General features: G+C 42.2%; 1 protein-coding gene across 1 annotated transcript; it reads right to left on the bottom strand.

Annotated features, from left to right (window-relative positions):
* Nucleotides 1–4,022: 4,022 nt before the first annotated feature.
* On the bottom strand, nt 4,023–21,068 carry LOC102201468 (pituitary tumor-transforming gene 1 protein-interacting protein). The gene is made up of 7 exons (XM_005745726.1): nt 20,759–21,068; nt 20,499–20,545; nt 18,409–18,517; nt 15,272–15,377; nt 14,115–14,180; nt 8,175–8,221; nt 4,023–4,126 (listed from the first exon to the last, which is right to left on the bottom strand). The coding sequence occupies exons 1-7, from the start codon at nt 20,877–20,879 to the stop codon at nt 4,077–4,079; spliced, it is 546 nt and encodes a 181-aa protein (XP_005745783.1). The 5' UTR covers nt 20,880–21,068; the 3' UTR covers nt 4,023–4,076.
* Nucleotides 21,069–21,348: the final 280 nt, after the last annotated feature.

Raw genomic sequence — 21,348 nt, 5'->3', positions numbered from 1 at the left:
GGCGAACATTTTTCTTGCAAAACAAAGGGGGGCCCAGCAAAAAAAGTTTGGGAACCACTGTGCTACAGGGTGTGGGGAGCCATGGACCCGTCCTCCTGGGCATGAAGCAGGTATGGAGGAGATCCAGGCTCCAGACATTCAGAGGCTCTCAGAGCCAAGGACCACCAATGCACCGATGTCTGAGGGCGTCTGCCACTGGCAGGGGAAGTGGTGGGGGGAGATAGGCCTCCATACCTTGGAGGGCCTGAGATGTCCCCATAGAGGTGGCGTCTGACACCCAACCTGACATATGGACACAGACATACAGACACACACAGATACAAACATCCATTCCCACCCTCATGCTCTCATATGCACTTACTCCACACTCACCCAACGTGGAGACAGACATAAAGAGACGCTGTACACACGATCACACTCCCCAAGCGTACTCTAAGAACCGGTTCTAGGTACCCTTGCCCCTGGAGGGGTAAAAGGCACCCAGACCCAGGTGGTGCTACCCTTTTCCCTGGCGTGGGGAGATGCAGACCGCCCTGACTCCGCAGCAGCAGGGAGGCCCCACATTCCAGACCCCAACTCCTCCTAATAAGGGCAAAGTCATCCAACACACCAAAACTGGAGCAAAAAACAAACAAACAGCGTAATCAAGACATGGATTCCACTGGACCCCCGAAGGTGAGCTGTGGTATCTGCACCAAGATCTTTTAAGTTGTGAGGTGGGGGCCTCCGTGGATGAGACTTGCTTGTCCAGCACATCCCACAGATGCTCGAGATGGGATCTGGGGAATTTGGAGCCCAAGCCAACACCTCAAGCTTGTTGTTGTTGTGCTTCTCAAACAATTCATGAACTGTTTTTGCTTTGTGGCAGGGTACGTTTTCTGCTGAAAGAGGCAACGGCCATCAGGGAATACCATTTCCATGAAAACGTCTACATGGCAACAATGCTTAGGTAGATGCTCGTGCCACTCCCAAGGTTTGCCCAAAGCATCACATTGCCTCTGCCAGCTTCTTCTCATAGTGCATTCTTGTGCGAGGTGTTCCTGAGGTGAGTGACGCAACCCAGCTATTCATGCGATGCCAAAGAAAATGTGATTCATCAGATCACCTTCTTCCATTGCTCCATAGTTCAGTCCTGATGCTCACGTCTCCTTCGTTGGTGCTTTACATGGGTTACCATGGGCACCCTGACTGCTCTCTGGCTATGCAGCCCCAAACGCAACAAACTGTGTAACGCTATGTATTCTGACACCTTTCTATCAGAACCAGCATTGACTTTTTTTGGTAGTTTGAGCAACAGTAGCTTACTGGTTGGATTGGTTGGATCAGACCACACAAGGCAGCCTTCACTACCTACCTGTGCCAGCAAGCTGCCCATGACTCTGTCACTTGTTCATCACTGTTCCTTCCTTGGGCCACTTTTGATAAAGACTGATCACTGTACAATGGGACCGTCCCACAAAAGCTGCAGTTTTGGAGGTAGTCTGACCCAGTCGTTTAGCTTGCCCATTTTTCCTGCTTCTAATACATCACATTTTTTGCCTACCCCATATTAGGGTGGCTGTAGCGCAGGAGGTAGAACAGGTCAGCTGCTGATCGGATGGTTGGTGGTCGGTCCCTGGCTGCCCGGTTTGCATTGCCTGACTTGCTCTCTGATGCATCCATCGGAGTATGAATGATAGAGTTAGAAAGCATAGATAACAGTGCTTGTGTGGGAGAGTAGAAAAGTACTGTATAAGAATCAGTCCATTTACCATTATTATTTAACACGCTTGTGTTAAAATGTTATGCCTGATTGGTGTATGTCTTTAATGTATGTATTTTACTTTAATCACAAATTAGAAGAAACTTCTCATCTATTTCAAATCCCACAACAGTTTTGGCACCAACACAGAACATCTGGATGCGGTCTCATGGCGTCTATTCCACATAGTACAGGACTTTAATTGAGGTTGATCACGCGATCATTCATGTTGAAAAATGACTGGTATAGTGCTTTAAAATATTATCCCAGCAGGTCCTGACCATATGCCAGTGATAAGATGAGACATCCATACTCAGCATATCCAACCTTTCATTTAATTCAGTTCTTTGGAATAACCAGAATATTAGGCTTTATTTGGAAAAACATATATATTGTATAGATAGTAGCTATTATAGATTGACTGCAGATTGACCATGATATACATTTATTCATATCTAGACAGCTGCATTATTTATATGTCATTAGTGTCATAATAAAAAGCTAACAAAAGGCTTCTAAAAAGGGAACCAAGCCTGCGTGCTTGACTGAGGTAACCACGTACACTGGCGGCACCACATGGCAGTGAGGGAACTGAACCTGAATGCTGACAGGTAATGTGAGGAGAGGAGATTCCTTTTTCCTCATGTGTCCCTTTACTGAGGAGTCTGATGGTCATTCCCGAGCACGGCTCTGACATGTTAGCCCCCCGCTACAGCTGAAACGATTGGTTCATTAGGTTTAAACCCCCAAATTTCATATTATTTAACATTATATAGGTATAGTAGCAATAATGCATTGAGAAGGACACTGCTGTGAGAGTATGTAGCTGCATACTAAACCATGTGACAGGCGCTGAGACTAATATTTATACATTTAAGTCACGGCTCCAGGTTCAACCCACCACTTCAATCTTAATGTTGTGTTATTGAACAGAACCCTTCAAACATTCAAAGAGCAGACGTAACATCATCTTTTACATTTGTTTCCGCCCTAAATCGTGGAGTCATATTTGATTCAACTCTGAAAGCTAACAGATCGATCACACAGCTAAACGGAGTTTCATACATCTCTGTATCGTGTCCAAAATCACATCGGTTGGGAGTCTTTGTGCTTCAGGCTTGCAGAATCTTTCCAGTCTTCAGCCACTTTAGAAAACTACAGCATGAGTAATAACATAGATCAAAAACAGGCAGAGAATGTAACTTCCTCATCACCTCACTACACTGGTATTACAATAAATCTAAATCCACAATGTTTCTCTACAAACTGTTGACTGTTCTCGATCCAGAATTCATGCATGCACACTCTGCTTTTCCTTATTTTCTGTCATGTATTTATTGTGGGTAATCTTCAGGACCAGGGCAAATAACGAGGTCAGTTTTTTTCTACTCTTGGGTCTGTATGGTGTCAGAGCCAAGAGGTTGTTCGCTGTTCAAACCTGTTTCTGATGGACAGAAGCTCAGAACAGTCAACATGAAGAGACTGGGAGCTAAAACAGCTGAACCAAGGACTGCTAATCAACAATCGCTAATATACAAAAATATTTTGAACAATCAACCCATTTTTAATGTGGGCTTTGAAAAGTGAATATAAATGCATTTGCTTTATTAAAATGATATAAAAGTGAGAAGTTTAGTGTCATCAATTTTGCAGTTTTTAGGCTCATCATTAATCATTTTATTTCAGCCTTGATAATCAAAGGGTTAAAGTGGATCATCGCTGAAGTGGGAGAACAGCAGTGGACGGAGAGGAAAACATTTGTTAACATGGTCAGTCCAGCTTTGAGGCATTTTAGTTTCATGTTATTAAGCAGACTAGTGGGTGTCCGACTCGGAGCAACATTCTCCTTCCCGATGTTTTCAGTTAAAAAGTTATTGGAAAATGACAGAGGTCAGCTTGTGCTGTGGTCTATGACAGGGCTACACTCAGCAATTTATCATGCTCTCACTTTATGCACTCTCTCAGAAGCTCATACATTTAAAACAAACAAAAAAAGCTTAAAGAGGTTTATTAATGAATCGAAACACACAGTCATCACCGTTTAATCAACGTATGTACAAAGTGCAAAGATTGATGTGAGAGTACAACATTTAAAAAGAGAGAAAATAGGTTTGCAGAAAGTTTAAAAACAAGATTTAACCACTAAACACACACGACTGCCTTCATAAAGAATCACAAAGCTAAACTAATTCAGAATATTTTCAATCAGGTTTGACGTCTGAACGAGATCACCGGACAGCTGCTGCTCTGCAGCACTGTTTTTGGGTCGGTGTGTTTTTGTTCCACGCAAAGGCGTGAGAGCCGCGGCCCGCGGACGTCCTCCGTTGCAGCTGCTTTACTCGTTCTCAAACTTGCTGTACGGGTGGTCCGTGTCGCCCATCAGACCTGCACACACAACGTGGAGACAAAATGAAAACAGACAAAGTCATGCTGGGTCAAATTCTGCTCCACATTTTCCAGAGATGCCTTGGAGGAAGCATCAGTCTGAGGACAAACTGGGAAATCCATCCCGGATATTCTGTTCACGCTGATGTTTCATTAACAATGAATGCAGTATGACAGCATGTGCTGCTAAACCGCCATCAGCAAGTTTTTCATACACACGATCAATGGAATTATTTATTTCTATGGGCAATGAAAACAACTGCCCACCTTATCAATTTTGTAACCGTTCCTATGGACTTTTATTAACTGCATATTACTGTGTGTGCCATGTCACCGGCAGACATCTTTGCTGATGTCTGTGGTTGTTCTGAATCGGTTTTCTCCTCCATATCTTTGCCGTTTAGAAGGATGTCTGTACTTTGTTTTATGATAACATTAATTAACTATGTTGTGTTCACTAAGCCATGAGGAGCAGACTGGTAGCTAATAAGCACCAACATAACAGAAGAGTGAGCAGTTTGGAGGCATTTCTTCACATGTTTGCAGTCGTTTTTGTTTGAAGCAAACTTTGATGAAATGATTTGACTGGAAAGTTCAGAGGATTCTCTCCCGCTTGGCTTCCCAATATCCCTCATGTTTGGTCCTGGCCTCTTTGTTCTCGTGAGAACATGTTTTGGTGGAACTTTACATGAGAAATGCAGCAGTTTCACCTGCTGCATTTCTCATGTAAAGTTCCACCAAAACTAGCACGAGCATTAATAACAGCAGAGTGCAATGAAGGCTCACCTAAATAAGCCCAGTGCAAATAAACAGGCTCGCTAATAAAGTCATTTTCTTGCTTTATTTATCTCTGTCCTGGTGTTATTAATTATTTTACTCAAGTGCAGGTTACAGTATATTTCCAGATGCATTTCTTTCTTACCTTTGGTTTAGTTAATAAACGTTTCAGTCAGGCCTGCTGTCGTCTTACACACAAACAAAGGATTCCAAGGCTGACTGAAGAAAACAGCGTATTTATTCAACAATGGCTTCTGAGGAGTACGTGGAATAAGTTGGATCAATGCACCTCTAACCTTGATGAAGGCCACAAGCAGGTTAAACTATAAAGTTGTTCTTCATACTCCAAGTGTTACTGAGGTTTGAACCTGCACAGTTCTCCTGCGGAGCCTGAACTTTCCACGTCCACGGATCAATACACATTAAAAGGGACACTCTCGCTGCCACTAAGAAACTGATTAATCGATGGCAGTTAGTGCACAAATACCAAACACTGAATGCGTAAAGCATTTCCAACTATTTCAATATAGGAGGAGCCTTCTCCTGCAGAACGATGCTGTCCTCATGTTTAAGCACATTATGGCCACTGTTGCTGCATTTTGGGTTGATAATGTAACCTGGCGGCACTCCACTGCTGCTGTTTGAAATTTTTTCTTTACATAAGATTCTGATAATAATGCCAATATAATAAGCATGGTGTGTCTTCATAGTCGATGCTCGTTTTAAGCGTGAAAAGTTGATTTCATTCATGATTAAAATGGATTATAGGTTACACGGGCTATTCTCACATTCTACGGCCCTCTAATTACTGGACTACATAAGTGGCAAAGTAATGACTTTAGGCCCTAATCATGCTTTATTGCATTTCCACAGATTTAACAAAGTCAGTTTGCACCATCCTCCTGGTGTGAGCAGGTGAAGCAGGGTGTTACCCCAGCAATGTTTCGCCAGACAGGATGTATAACCTCTCCAATGTGATCTGAGTTTAATCCTCAATGCTTAGACATCCTGATCAGCTGCCTGAACCTCCTCAGCTGGTTACATTCTCAAATGTCTAAAGGCTGAGTCGAGTCCTCCTGGAGACTAAGCTGATTCTGCCATTTGTATCCAACCTTCTGTTTGTCACTGCCCACAGCTCATGACCACAGGTGCAGCTGGGACGTAGACTCAATGCTGAAACTGAAAGCTCTTTTTACCACTACAACACCAATCTGCCAGACATTCTCACTCTTCCAGTCGACGAGGGCTTTTTGAAGCAAACTGTGCAGTGATACAGGATTCATATCCTGTGCTTGCTCATAGGGGTCATATGATTGTTGGGTTTTTCTCTGTATCTATGAAGCGCCTTGAGGCGACTTATGTTGTGATTTGGCGCTATATAAATAAAATTGAATTGAATTGAAAAAATTGAATTTCAGACTTGAACCAAAATAAACCTCCAACTGTACAATAGTTAATGCTCATTCAGCGCCATGCTGTAGAACTGTAGAAGTCTAGTGTTCAGTTTCGTATTATTGTAGAGTCTCTACCTCCCTTTATAAAACACCTTGAAGCAGCAGCTGCTCCCTAAAAATAAAACTTAACTAAATGCAGGCTATGACAGAGCGCTGGGGTTAAACTGCAAAAAGTGAAACGTGTAATTCAAATCTGTGCTGTCTTTCTGGGATATTTTCAACTGGTAATGACAAGAGATCATTTCCAGTTTTGCTGAATAACCTCCTGACCCACCCTCAGGGAATCTTCCGCTGTGGATTGTAGTTGTAGAGAACCGACCAGACCAAATGTGAAAGGAGAGCAGTCTCTACTAAAGCCCCTGTGGAAGGAAACTAATGAGAGCTGCAGGCCTAAGAAACAGACCACCATCCATCACTCTGTCGTGCAGTCGTTACACTCAACCCACATAACCTGACATCTTACTACAGTGAACGGATGGACAGACACCACGCATGGACACTCGAGCTTCTCCCACATCTACGGAACGAACGAACGATTCTGTCTTTATCGAGCCGCTGACAGGCCAACCCTTACCGCCCACTTCCCTGCAGAGGGCAGAGCGATGGATTAGAATCAGTGCATTGATTGGAAATAAATAGAAAGCAGTGCTGTGTGATGCTGATACTTCTTCTATACTTTGCTGCAGCGCACACTCGTAGTTTGCTCATGACTCATTTATTTTTAGAATATTTCCTGTTTCACTGACAGCAAAAATGCTCTGATTAAGTTAAAGCATGTGGCAACAAATGCGAGGTAGTGATCAGGTTTTAAAGTTTGACTATTTTTGTACCTTCAGCTGCTTAAAAACAGATTTTATTGCATAAACATTTCAGTCACAACTCTGAGCACCGGAGAGTGGTTGTCATATTTTCCCATGCCTAGCAGGGACCGCTACTTTAACTGCATACAAACACGGAGATTAAATGAGCTCCACAAAAAATAGGATTTGCTTTTAGGTCATCTAAAACTCCTAGCTTTTAATTACAGCACAGCTCAGGCAGCCGTTTATTACACACAAACGTTTTGCTAACTAAACTGGCAAAGCTTCATTTGAGTTCATGGTTCATGAAAACATTCAAGCTTTTATTATTGCCACTCTTATTGATGACACCAGCAGCTTAGCCATTATTATGTTGCACTATTGTGTGTGGAGTGTGTCATATCTATTGTAACACAACTGAGACACCAGCATTAATACTGAATATCAGTATAATAATGATGTTGTCCAGCTCAGGTTAGCCCATGCTAACTGGTGAAGTGGTGAGCTAGACAAATTGGTATGGCAGCGAGGAGAAATGCCACATTCCTGGGATTTTTGCAGGCTCTTCAAGTGAGGGATGGTCTCATGTTACATTTTGTACAGCCGTTAGCGATAGAAAAAAGGTGTTTATTTAATAAATAGGAGATAAGTAAAAGATACTGACAGCTCCCCCAGCCTCCTAGCTTATGCACCTATGGCATCAATTTGAAAACCCTATGTCGCCTAGTTCATGTACACCTACAGTGTAGGTTGCTTGGGGACGAAGCATATTCTGTTGAATAATGTATCAGTGGCCCAGGGTGTGGAAATCAAAGTCACTGACACTGAAAAACTCTTAAAATAGTTAAGCATGCATCAGAGACACTGCTGACACACACAGAACAGAGAACACAGAGCTGGCTACTCCGTGTCAGACCTACTGGTCACCTCACCTTCAGTGTACATCAGAGAGGGCTGGAAACAAACACTATGATCAAAGAGAAGGAGCTAAAGTCCATATGCAAAGTCTATACGCACCATACTTCCTCCTGATCTCATCGTGGCGTGCCATTCTCTCCACCTTCCTGTAAAAAAAAAAAAAAAAAAAGTAGAGGAAGTTAGTCAACAGGTCAGGAAGTATTCACTCTGTTAGTGCCAAATACACTCCAGAGAAAGACAACTCTCAAGGTAGAGAGCCATCATTCAACTCTAACTGGGCCTCCATATTTGGATACAGCCAAGTATCCAAACTTTAATGAAACAACATGGAAATAAATGACTGCAACACAGACGTCAGCTGTAATGAGACAATGGGACACCCAGTGAATCCTGAAAACAACTCTGTGGGACAATTCTGAAATGCTACAGATGTCCTGCTCCCGACACCAAATCAACAGCTGGACTGAAGAACCTTTCCTGCTGCTTAAAAAGTCTTCACCCTCGTCCTAAGTTCTCTTTTTATCTGCTCGTCACATATTTGTCCGACAAATCCAAACCTACCTGGCCCTATGTGAAAATACCCCGTCTATGCACATCTATATTATATTTCGCTGGTTTATCTTTGTCTAATGCTCAAATTTGTTTGATGATCTAAAAATGTTAGATCAGTTGCACAGCGGCAGACATATGCACTCATCCCAGTCTATGTTTAGGGTTGAGCAACTATGTTTTTTTTGCTGGGCTGCAGTAGTCATAGATAAATGTGGTATTTGTTCAGTAACTCTGGACTGAGCTGCTGATGAAGCCGCACTGTTGTAAAAACTTTACACATGACTTGCAGGCAAAGTCTGGGAAAAGTTACCAAACTTTTTCATTAGATTCTGGAAACTTTTGGTGAGTCTGTGCAGTAAATTTAGGTTCTGGCTCTCTGCCTGTTTATTTAGATAATGACCGATTACCTGCTCACAGGCGTCACCAACAAGGCTGCTGAGCACTAAGGAGGCAACTCTGAGTTCAGGTGATGAATGCCATTTCTCCTCTGTGTGTTAGTAGCTATGAGTGTTTTTGGCTCTACTGTTGACTCCAATGAAAAACAGGTTTTACAGAGAACCATGGCTGAAATAGTGGCGATTCCAGAAGTTTCTGCAGCTTTGTTATTTTAAAACAGCTGTTTACATATGCACAAGTTTACAGAGCAAACCCATCAAGCACTTCTACTCGCCAAGAAACATTTAAGCTACACTGCACCACAACATTACAAACAGCCAGTCATGATATGTGGGCACTTATGCAACCATCAATACCTAATACTCCCAAATACTTATTATGCACGACATCGTTTAAACAACATTTCAATAAGCACAATAACATTCAGCTTACCAAGTAAGAAAAATGCATCAGTTTGCACTCCTGGCATAAAAATGTTCCTAAATTTTAGCTGACAGTGACTCACAGAGCAACAGGCCTGTGGTAAAGCTGCTCACTCAGCCTTTCTGAGGGGCAGGTTTTGTGTAGTGGAAGTCCAGAGGCCTCACTTCACTTCATCTCAGCTCAAAGACTCTGGTGTGTGGCAGTCGCTGCTTTATTGCTATGTACTGATCTGTGAGCAATCAGGTGGGTTAAGATGTGTCTGCCATCCGCCCCCCTAAGCCACGCCGATGGCCTGTGTGCATCGCACTGACACGTTCACATTCCCTCCACATAAATATGGCTGCATTCAACATGTTGCAGGGAAGACGGAAAAAAGGGAAAGTTGAAAGAACGTGAGCACTGAGCTTGGCTCACTACACAGACTAAAGGTTTTGAAGGTGCTCGACTTCTCCATCATGACAATACCACTCATAATTTATGAAAATGGGATACTACAAGCGGTGTTGGGGAGTAACAGAGTACATGTACCGCTGTTACGTATTTAAAATACAAAATATGAGTAACTGTATTCCGTTACAGTTACCATTTAAAAGGGTGGTATTTAGAATACAGTTACTTTGCTGAAATAAATGGATTACACTGCGGTACTTTCCTGTTTCATATGTTCGGCTATGTCCTCTCTATTTTTGGTAATTCCACGCCGGTGGAAACCCAAACAAAACATGCATTAAGAGGCTCAAACGCCCGTGTCTCAATCTCGCGGTCATAACGACGTGAAGAAATCTTTTTTATTTTTTATTATTTAATATGAAGGCAATAGCAGAGTGTTACAGGCATCGCCCTAAAGCATGTAGCCTGATGGGCGGTGTAGTCCGTGCTGCAGGGAGGATGGACTGCCATACCCGTGATGTGTCTGTGAGCGAGGAGGGAGAAAAAGGAGAAAAGTAGGAGCTGTCACGGAGCAGAAACGGGAGCTGGAAGCATGTAAATATAATAATAACCACTGCAGCCAAGAAGAGAGCCTGACGAGCCCAGTTGTAAGTAGGGCTGCCACAAACGATTATTTTGATAGTCGACTAGTCACCGATTATTTTTGCGATTAGTCGACTAATCAGATCATCATCCATTGGACGTACAAGCGTTCAGCTTCTTGCACCAGCAGCATCTGCTCTTATATAACTATAATTAGCTTACAGCTTTAAGTGTTTAAGGTGCTAACTAAAAATAAAGACAAGATGGTAGTTTATTAAATTTTAATGAAATTTGCAGATTGTTTCGGTGAAGTTTAATAAACTCCTTGCTATCTAAAATATAACAGGACACCGGAGTATATTCTCCAGCGTCTCACACTTCTGATAATCAGCTGTCTGCTTGACAGTTTTAGCTGTGCAAAAACTATAACTTTAATCTCAGCCAAACCGATTTACTCAGGAACAAATAAAATACTAAAGAAAGCCAAACAATAACATTTTTAAGTTATCTAAGTGACTTATATATATGTTTAACCTGACTAGCGAGAGACGGCGGTGGGTTTGAAAACGATTTGCCGGGAGTCCGGTGTTCTCACGGCTCTAGTTAGCCTTGCCCCCGCCTAGCTAACGAGCTAGTGGGTAACAGACGTCTCTGAAAACGTCGAAGCACTTTTGCAAATATGGGATATCTTGATAAACCGAGCAGATATTTGAGGTTTACACAGCTACATTCTCGCCTGAAAATATGTTAAACGTTTATTTTGTGACCCAGAAAGAATAATAAGAGTAAAGTTAAAACTACTAGCTGCCGCCATTGTTGACAACTGCGCTGGGCTGCGCTATGAATTCTGGGACACAGCTTCTTCTTCTTCGGGGTTTAACGGCAGCTGGCATCCTTGTACATGCAGTGCTGCCATCTTCTGTTTCACTCCGTTATTACACTCTTAAATCCTGCTACTCATTCCTGCGTCCTTTGTGATCTTACAAAGCTTCAAACGATGCGTCGACTATTAAATTAGTCGTCGACGATTTTAATAGTCGACATAATCGTGACTAGTCGCGACATAATCGTGACTAGTCGACTAATCGTGGCAGCCCTAGTTGTAAGTAAGCTGTTAAGACTCGACTGTACGCTGTGTTCGTGTTTTCCTCTGAAACAATAAGTTTGGTTGCAGCAGCCTTTCAACGCCTCTCTCTGTCTCTCGCTAGCAAAGTTGAGCCAGACAACAAAGTAAAGCTAGTTTTCGGCTACGAGCCCGACATGAACCCGACGTATTAGCCAGAGGTCCCTTTACTACAGTTCGGAGCCGCGGACCTGTTTTATATACGCGCTGAATAGTTTCTATGCGAGATCGCTGCAAAAAGTGCAGCCTTACCTAATGTCCACCTACTGTTACTCATTTATATTAAGATTTAAACTTCTAGTTGGTGTTGGTATGGAGAGTAACCTTCAGTAATACTAATAAATCACACAGCAGTAGTACATTCATGTAGTTGTAAAAAGCATGATAATATGTTAAGTAATCCAAAGTATTCAGAATACGTTACTCTTGTTGAGTAACGTAACGGAATACATTACAAAATACATTTTAGGGCATGTAATCTGTAATGGAATACATTCAAAAGTAACCTTCCCAACTCAAGTTCAGTTAAAAGTTAAGGCTAAAAGAAACTTTCAGTTATTTGTGCAATCTAAGAAAAAAAAAATCTAATAAAAAGGGAACTACTTTAAATTCTTGACGCCTGAGAACTTCATAAATACAAAAGATAATAAGAAAATTTCAAGGCTGAAAAACACCTTCAGCCTTTCGCTCAGACCTGCAACCAACTTCATTTTGCACCTGCTCCAAGTGTCACAAAGCCAAATTCTCTTTTGTTCTTTGAAACAATGTTTCTAGAACCATCTTTGAGCATCAGTATCATGCCATATCACAGCTTCAATACCCTGGATGTGTGATCAGTTTAGAAAACATGCATTTTGGCTATACTTAAAGAGTCACATCAACATGAGATTAAAACAAAATTCAAACTGAATACATGGCATAAAAAAAGCCTGTGTGTATGATTTTTTTCTCCAGCTGTTACCATGACTCAGCCAAGGAGCATGGACACAAATAATGGAGTAACAGCTGCGAATTTTGGCCCATATTCAGTACATATTATCATCATAGATACATGAAACTGTATGTGTTACCCAAGCATCATGTCAGTGGATTACAATGAACTTCTCACATAGTATTGTTGTGCATTAAGACTTGACACATTACAACACTTTGGCTTATTGACAAGCTAAACCAGATACAAGCCAACAGGAACAGATCCTGGCTGTTAGCCGACTGTAACATAAGCAGCCTGAGCAGCATGTTACATGGACATGCAGACTTCTTAAACAGCACTGAAACAAGAGGTTCAAGAGATACTTATTAAAATGATTTAATAATTTAGCATTTGATCAGATACAAAATTATAATTAAAATTCTTAGGTAGCTCTCCTGCAACATCAGCATGTGAAATATGAAATATATAGCTGCATGGGTCGACTCCCCGGCCCGCCTGGGCTCGGATGACTCTGTGCTTCAAGCTGGCTCTCCGGAGGCCAAGCAGCACTGTCTACAGGCGCTAGTCTCTCTTAGGATGGGTCCAATCTATTCCGAATGTCCTGTTGACAACATGAACTGCATCTATGTAGGTCACTGCACTAACTCCAACTTCAGAGATTTGATCATGCTCACTGCAGGAAACCCTGACTCAATTCTGCAGCACGAGAGAGAAGAGCTCAGAGGTCGGATAATTCATTCTTTCTCAAACACACGAGGCGCACAGTGAGCCACGATGTGCCCAGCACGCCGAGCGTGATGATAAACCACAGTTACTGACCATCTTTCGGCTCGACTGCCCTGCTCACAAACATATCAGCCAGCTATCCTGGCACTGGAAGTAAAGGAACAGAACAAGAAGAGAAGGCTGAAACATTTATGGGGTGCAGGAAGAGGGAAGCCTTTCGGGTCTGCTGACTGCTGGATGATTCTGTTTCTTTGACTGTAGTACACAGGATGTAAACCAATCTATTTATGAGCACATTACCATGAAGCAGCTGCCCAGCTTTGACAATCCAATTGGTGTTCTGGGACGACAGCAGAGGAACCCGGAGCTTCTCCTTTGGGACGTGGACTTGCTGAGGCTGGATGGACACCAGTTGCTCGACTCCCAAACATACAATGAACTCTTTTGTTGGGGGATGATGAACTGTTCTGTTTTAGGACAATTATATCCAAGTCCTACTGGGATATGCTGAAAGGCAATGCCACCCACCACGCTGACGTTCACTTGATATAAAATATATAACTGTTGTGATTAGCATCAAAAATGAAAGACTGTTCATTTCTTTAAAAGCGAGCAAGCCAACAAATTCAGCAGAGGATCAAATAATTACTTGATGCAGCAGTGTGGTGACTGAGAAAACACTGCAGCAGGGTAAAGGAAAACAAACAGTGACCTCTAAACATGTACCTGTAACTTCGTGACTACGTGTGTAAATATTCTGTAAATAACGAGCAGTGTTTGATCCAGAGAGGAATGACACAGCAAAGATCGGTTTGGAGTTAAATGCAGAGAAAGAGGCTCCTGTGTTACTGAAATAAACACCGTTGCAGACATTTCCAACCTGTGTAGACTAAGGTGTGAGTCTAGGTCTCACCGTTCTTCAGCGCGCTGTCTGATCTCCTCCCTCCTCTTGGCAGATCTCTCCTCTTCTCTGTCAAACCTTAAGAGTGAAGGAGACATGAAGGCAGCATCAGAATCACTGCTCCTCGTGGAACCAGAAGATGACAAAAACACACTTTGGATGTGACAAATGACACGCAGCTACAAACTAACATTAGCTTTAGGGTTACTCTGATTGAAGGTCTATGCATCATTTATATAAGACTCATGAAATGTGTGCCTGAGTGCAGAGAGTGTTTTCTTTTTATGTTCCACAATGAAAATGCCAAATACAAAAGAAGGTTTAACATGCACAAAGTAAAATGCTTGGAGGCAACCCCCAAAAAGAGTAAAACAAGACGAAAACATGACTGTAATGATATTAAATTAATATCTGTGTGCATAACAGTAATACATGTGAGCTTTCCCCAAGTTTTCAATCACATGATAGACAAGAACGAGATTCCTGCACCCACAGGACTGCAAGTGAGTGACAGGCCAGACTGTAGCGGACTGACATGACATTTTCACCCCCCCCCTCCCTACAGGAACAACAGTGAGAGCATGAAAGGAGCTCTACTTTGATTAAAAAGCCAAAGTAATGTTTGCAACAGCAACAATGAGTTGCACCTATACAGGACATGGGTGAAAACCACTAAAGCTTCCACATGAACCATGAAACAAAGTGTGGACTTTGTGGTCTGACAAAGAAACCCCCTCCGTCTTCACTTTGTAAAGACAGTGATAAGATGCAGTCTAAAGACTGAAGGTGAAATAAATACCTGAGCACAGATAACATGACTAATCATTGAATGTTGACATTATCGTAGCATGTGAGCAACCTGGGTTCTTTAGCGCTAGCAGAAGCAGGGATCTTTCTGGTTTTCTTTCACTTGTTTCCTGTTTTTTCTGCCATTATAATGAGCACACAACTGTAAGGAAGTAACTGTGACATCTACTCCAAACTGTTCTGTGTAATCCATTTCAACACTACATGCTGTGTTTTCCTGGACACAGCTGTTGCTTTAACTCTGAGGTGAAAAGTGCTCCCATGTAGTGCTCTTTCATCCCGAAAAGCATTGGCCCACTAAGTGCTTTCATGCATCTGACACAGCTTTCTAAAACTCCTGTACCTCGGACTTGTAATGTTACCTTGAAGGGCGCTTCTTGCAGCAGCAGCAGCAGCAACAGACGGCAATGGCGAGGAGAATGACTCCACACACCACAGCCATGGAGATGATCAGGGCTTCAAAGTTCACTGAAAAAAAGAGAATTTATTCATTTTTCACAAGAAGATATTCTCACTGGACCACGTGATAAAGGTAACTAGAAGCCATCACACGCTGCCACTGTAATGACAATGTGCTCTACATGTGTGTCAATGACACCACCTGCTGGCTTCTGCAAGTTATTGCACTGCAAACATGACAAACCACAAACAAGCCTCTCACTTTCCAGAGAAAAAGAGCACAAATGACTTAACCGTATGGAAACTGGTTTTGTTCTGCAGAGGGAGGGATCACGTGACCCCGAAACACTGCCAGAGTGGTGCCCACATTTTGCTGCGTCTTCTCTTTTCCTTTTACAGGACAAACCACAGCATGCACGCATGCGCAGCTGTGGCCTAAAACTGCTCACGTTTCTGTGTCGGCTACTGGAGCTCTGTGTGGCATCTATCGGGGCTCTAATCTGAGCTGCTGTTAACCTGTGATTTCTGAGGCTGGTGACTCGGATGAATGGATCCCCAGCAGCAGGGGGGACTCTTGGTCTTCCTTTCCTGAGGCGTCCTCGTGTGAGACAGTTTCATCGTAGCACTTGTTGGTTTTTCCAACTGCACTCCAAGTCCCATTTAAAGTTTTAGCAAAGACTGACCGACCCTCAGCTCTTAATGTAATGTCGTTTCTCTTCCCTTAGGTTGGTACACAGCTGATAGCTGAGTTCTGCACAACACAACTGATGGTCCCAACCCGATTAAGAAGGCACTGGTAGTGTACGTTCATACCTCAGTATTTTTCATGTTCAACTGTAAGTAAAAACCAGATGTGACATGTCACGTGTACTTTATTTACACCAGAGTGAACAGACAGTTTCCTTCCATCTGAAAATGTACGTGATACAGAAGAGCTGCCAGCTGTCAACACAAAGTAACTACCACCTACTCAAATGACAGCATGTGTCGACTCCATACACGAGGAATATTTACACATTATATTCAACAACATTTGCCTGATGTTAGTGCATCACATTTAAATGCTGTGCCAGTAGCCGGCCCTTTTGCACCCTTTTGGTTTTATAGCTGTTCCCGATTAGCAATAAAGTGTTTGCATTTACACAACTTTCTGTTTGCTACCAGTGAAGTTTGAACACTGACACACCTTACTGCTCCAGTAGGCTCCGTGCGACCGCATCAGTTCTCTTGTTATTTTTAAGACTGAGAAAATTAATAACAGAATTAACAATGTTTTTTTTCCTCATCTGTACTGAATATACATTTACATTTTCAGTAGAAACTGCACCAGCATTCAAAGGTTTTTGACACTTATGGGTTAGGCTCTAAAGACTCATTTCACCACTGAGAATTATCAGCATTACCTCTGGTGAGGTGGAACATACGTCACCGAGGTGTCTGCACTACTGTGACTAAGAGCAGGGTCCCAGTCATATTTCCTGCATGGTGCTGCAGTTGACTGTGAAAATTTTATGGGTAATTAATACACATAACATAAGCCGGTTTTCACATACGATTTGTGTCAGTTGAATATCAGTTTTAACATCTTATACAAACATTAGGTCACGTTAGCTCGGTTACTTCGCTGTGGAGTCTGTTTGGCAGTGTCAAGCTAAACGTACTTTACTGTGTTAGGGAGAAAGAGAAAGATCATTTACTTCTTAAGTTAAAGAACGGTGGTTTATTTCAGGGGCCAAACATTTGGCAGTAAAATAAGGCAACAACATTATAATTTATAATATTCCAGTTGAATCCCTCTACGCTTAAATTTACAGTTCACTTAGCTCTCACTGTAAATAGATCTCCTGGCGATAAGACAGGCAGTACATTTCTGTGCTACCTCTGTAGTGCTTTTATGCTCACTGAGCATGTCACCTTTGATTTAGAGCCAAACACTTCTGCAGGACTTTATGTAAATGTCTAGAGCCAGGACAGCCTGAGAAACCTACTGCTGTGAATCATCTGTGGTACAGCTTCAAGAAAGAGGTGCTGGGACACCCCTGATGACATATCAGGACAAATTCAGAAAGATATGTGGCAGAGGAGCCGGAGCACCAGCTGGGAGAGCGGGGCAAGAATAGGCGAGCCGTTCTGTGTAGCTGTGGGACCGACTGAAACATTTATAGAGGAATTTCCAGCACAAACTATAAAAACCACGCGGGGAATTACAATAATTAATATGCAGTGGGAAAAAAGAACTGCTCTGCTGAAAAGTAAAACATTGTTTTGATTTTATAAAACACTTTATTTAACTGGGCAGCGAGTTCCTGCTGATGCTGCTGGACACGGACGTACAAAGAGCCACGTGTATGTGCCTGGCTGAGCTAATCTATTTATCCACAATATTTGTAGTTAATGTTGTAGTCAGCAAAGCAGGACTGTGGCAGGTTCACTTCCTTTAGGTTAGAAAGTATAAAAAAAGTAGTAACTTAAAGTATGAGAAAAGGTAAACTGAAAATGAATCTAAAGCAAAAATAACTCCAGTCAGTGTGTGTGGGTTTGTTCTTCCTGGTTATGGAAAACATATGTTCCTAGGATTGGTGTGTCTGTTGCATATTATTGCTGCAAATGCTCCTGCCTGCCTACAGAGACAATGGATAACGTCTCTTGTGGAGTACAACTTTTTTTCTAAAGAAACAAGAGGGAGCAGAGGGAGCAGGTGGAGTGAAGCAAGAACGATGTGCTGGATCTTTAAATGCACCCACTACAACTGAAGTGACCTGAGAGGAACAGAAAGTGTTGGTGCTACTTTCACACCGCTGCATGCCTAATGATAAATCCCTCCCCTCAGACATACAGGAGGTCATTTTAGGTCGCACATCTGTGACTATAACAGGTTGCTGTTTTGGATGAAGAGCTTTTGTTTTTATGCTTTAATACCCTTTTACCTACTTTTTCTTTTAACGCGTAGGTTGAAGAGTTACATTTCCAGCATACTGAACACCAAGTTCCTCAAATCATTTCCCCAATATGTATGTAACTTATTCTGTGTCAAATGAAACACAAATGCAAAAAGGAAACACCACATTTAACATCACAATAATAAGTCTGATGAACTTACGCCAGCACACTCCCCAGCGGGCCTGGGACAATGGGCACAGTTTAGCCGGAGGCAGCAACCAGGTCACTGGATACTCTGTGCAGTTGTTTGTGGTAAAGCACCAGAGACACTGCAACAGACAGACACATGTAAGGTATGATTTTGCGGAGTATAATAGTTAGGATGCACGAATGAAGAAGGCCACAGGAATGATTCTTAAAAATAAAGTTAGCATTTTGCCACACATTTCATTTGTATTTATTCCTACATGTGGGTGTTAAACGAGACTAAAAACTCGTCATTAGATTTCACCGCACTAAACGTGGAATCTATGACATTAAAGTCATGAACAGGGTTTAGTTTATTTACAGCATAGCGTTAATGTTTTACCTGTGCTGATTACATTTATGCTTCAAGTTTCATAAAAGTGACATCATTTTGTGGACGCGTTGAACAAATAAGTACCATAAACTATTTATTCGTTTATTATCTGCAGTTTGTTTTTTCTGTCCAGATACTGCAATCCTCTTCAGGATGTGAACAACATCATTTCTGTAGCACTTGATATCAGCCAGATATTAGTTGACGTGGATATTTTGCTGTCCAAAAAAAACCTCAGAAACTAAGCGATAATAGAACATTACTATACTCCTCAGGAAAGTCTACCAGCAGACACAACCTACCTTACCACCTCCACAAGATCTTAAAAAAAATCTTTTCAGTCCTTCTTACACTGAAGGACTGAAAAGTCCATTTCTGTGCATCACTAAGTGGAAATTATATGTAAATGACAGTGTATTTAAAAACATAGGCTGGAGCCTATCCCAGTTACAATATGGTGAGAGGCGGGGTACACCCTGGACAGGTCGCCAGGCTGTCGCAGGGCGAACACAGAGAGAGACAACCGTTCACTCCACATTTACACATATGGACAATTTAGAATTACCAATTAACCTAACCCCACCAACTGCATGTCTTTAAACTGGGGGAGGAAGGCAGAGTATCCCGAGAGAACCCACGCAAACACAAAGAGAAAACTCCACACAGAAAGGCCCCGGCCAGGGGGTGGAATCAAACTCAGGACCTTCTTGCTGTGAGGTAACAGTGCTGTTCACCGTGCCACCATTGATTCCCAAGTTATGCTCTACCCTTAGCAGAAAAACAGCCCCAATGCATAATGCTGATTGGGGGAATAGAGGCAACCACGGTGGGTCGGGTGTCAAAGACGTCCATTTGGTTTCATGTTTCTCTGAATCATTTACATGTTCACTGGCAAACTTAAGATGGGCCTGTACATGTGGACAGGCGTGCTTTACACACACACACACACACACACACACACACACACACACACACACACACACACACACACACACACACACACACACACACACACGATGAGTTGAGATGTGGCGTATCTGTAATTAAGTGATAGATCTGCCAGGTGGGAACTCAACTCATATGTGTGAGCCAGAATTTTGGCTAATATGTCGAGGATCACTTTTGTTTTAATGACTTTTACACCAAGTTTGCCAACTTGGCTTAGATTAGTAAAATTGCTTTGTGTCAGTTAAGTCTTTTAGTTAGAAAAGGGTACTGCATAAAGCTATCCATAAAGGACTACTAAATGAGGGGTGTGGTGCAGCATTAACCAGAAAATAAATAAATCAGTATATTTCCCAAATTTTGATCTTCTACTGGAAAACATTCACCATTCTCCCATCCAAACCACTGTCACAGTAATGCACAGGATGGTGAGTTCTCCCAACTGTCCTTTCTCTTTTTCGGGGGGGATAATAAGGCCCAGTTTGGATTTTTGCTGCCGTCTATCTGAACTCAATGCTGCATTTGTAACAACAAAATGACCTTCAGAAAACTGACAGTGAGTGATTTCTGTTGATTTGTAAATGCAGCATGTGGGGTTTAACGCAGTAATCCACACTTAGTTTCTCTCATGCGGCCTGATGAGAACACGGAATAATGTAGGACGCCAAATGCGAAGACGCAAACGAGGGATCATAAATCCAGCGTTTACAAGTTTGTTGCATTGAGCAAAGGTTTGGTTTGGTTTATCGCGTACAAACGAACACAACCACTGCTGACAGCCTTACCTTGGCGTGTGGGACGCAGGTGTCACAGTTTTTATAGGAAGAGCAGGCTGAAAGACAGACAAACACACTGCGTTTAAAAACAAGCAGAAAGCTGTGGTCGAAGTCACACTCAATCGTGACGTATTTTAAATATTTCCCAACTACTGAGCTGGCACACTTATGAACTGGCTTTAAAGGCACGTGCTGGATAAAAATAAGCTAGATGATTGTAAAAAAAAAAAGTCATTGGGCAGATTTTTTAAAACTCCACTTATACTTACGAGTTGGTGGCGCTTGAGTTGCTTGGCATTCCCCCTGGCTAACAAAGCTAACACAGAGGAAGGCGACGGCAAAAATCAACGAAGTGGACAGAGTATGTCCCAGTGCTCCAAACGAAGGCATAGCGAAACACACACGAAACAAAACAGCTGTGAGTCTTAACTGCGTGTAACAACGCAGAATATCAGCTAGTCCACAACAAACGACTCCTGACAATCTCTGTTGTTTCCGTTTTGCCTTCAACCCGCTGCTGTTTCCTTGCTGTCTAGGGTTACCTTGTTTGGTGTAATCTAGACAGCCCGGGCGGGAGGAGTTAATGCTTTAATCTCACACACAAATACCCGCCCGTGTATTTACCAAGAAACGAAACTCTTGAACTCTTTCACTGTAAAAAACACAAAAACAAAACATAAAATCCCCCTAGAATTACATTATGCTATCTTTGTATTAAATATACACTATTATACTAGTGTCTATAATTTTAGCATTTTTAAAAAGCTATAGTTACGATATTCGACAGTGTGATTATATTGCGGAGGGATACAGGAGATATATACTTCTGTAATTTAGAAATTCTGCATCTCTCTCATAC

This window comes from Pundamilia nyererei, unplaced genomic scaffold (genome assembly GCF_000239375.1).
Source record: "Pundamilia nyererei isolate P.nyererei 1_Seehausen unplaced genomic scaffold, PunNye1.0 scaffold00164, whole genome shotgun sequence".
NCBI classification, from domain to species: domain Eukaryota; kingdom Metazoa; phylum Chordata; class Actinopteri; order Cichliformes; family Cichlidae; genus Pundamilia; species Pundamilia nyererei.
Note: the sequence above shows the minus strand (reverse complement) of the source record. Positions and strands in the feature narration are given on the sequence as shown.

Excerpts from the sequence above, each read along its gene's own strand:
- LOC102201468 (XM_005745726.1), bottom strand. The coding sequence starts at position 20,879 with ATGCCTTCGTTTGGAGCACTGGGACATACTCTGTCCACTTCGTTGATT. Across the intron at positions 20,546-20,758 it reads AACTCAAGCGCCACCAACTC|CCTGCTCTTCCTATAAAAAC; the intron begins GTAAGTATAAGT and ends TCTGTCTTTCAG. Across the intron at positions 14,181-15,271 it reads TGCAAGAAGCGCCCTTCAAG|GTTTGACAGAGAAGAGGAGA; the intron begins GTAACATTACAA and ends TTCACTCTTAAG.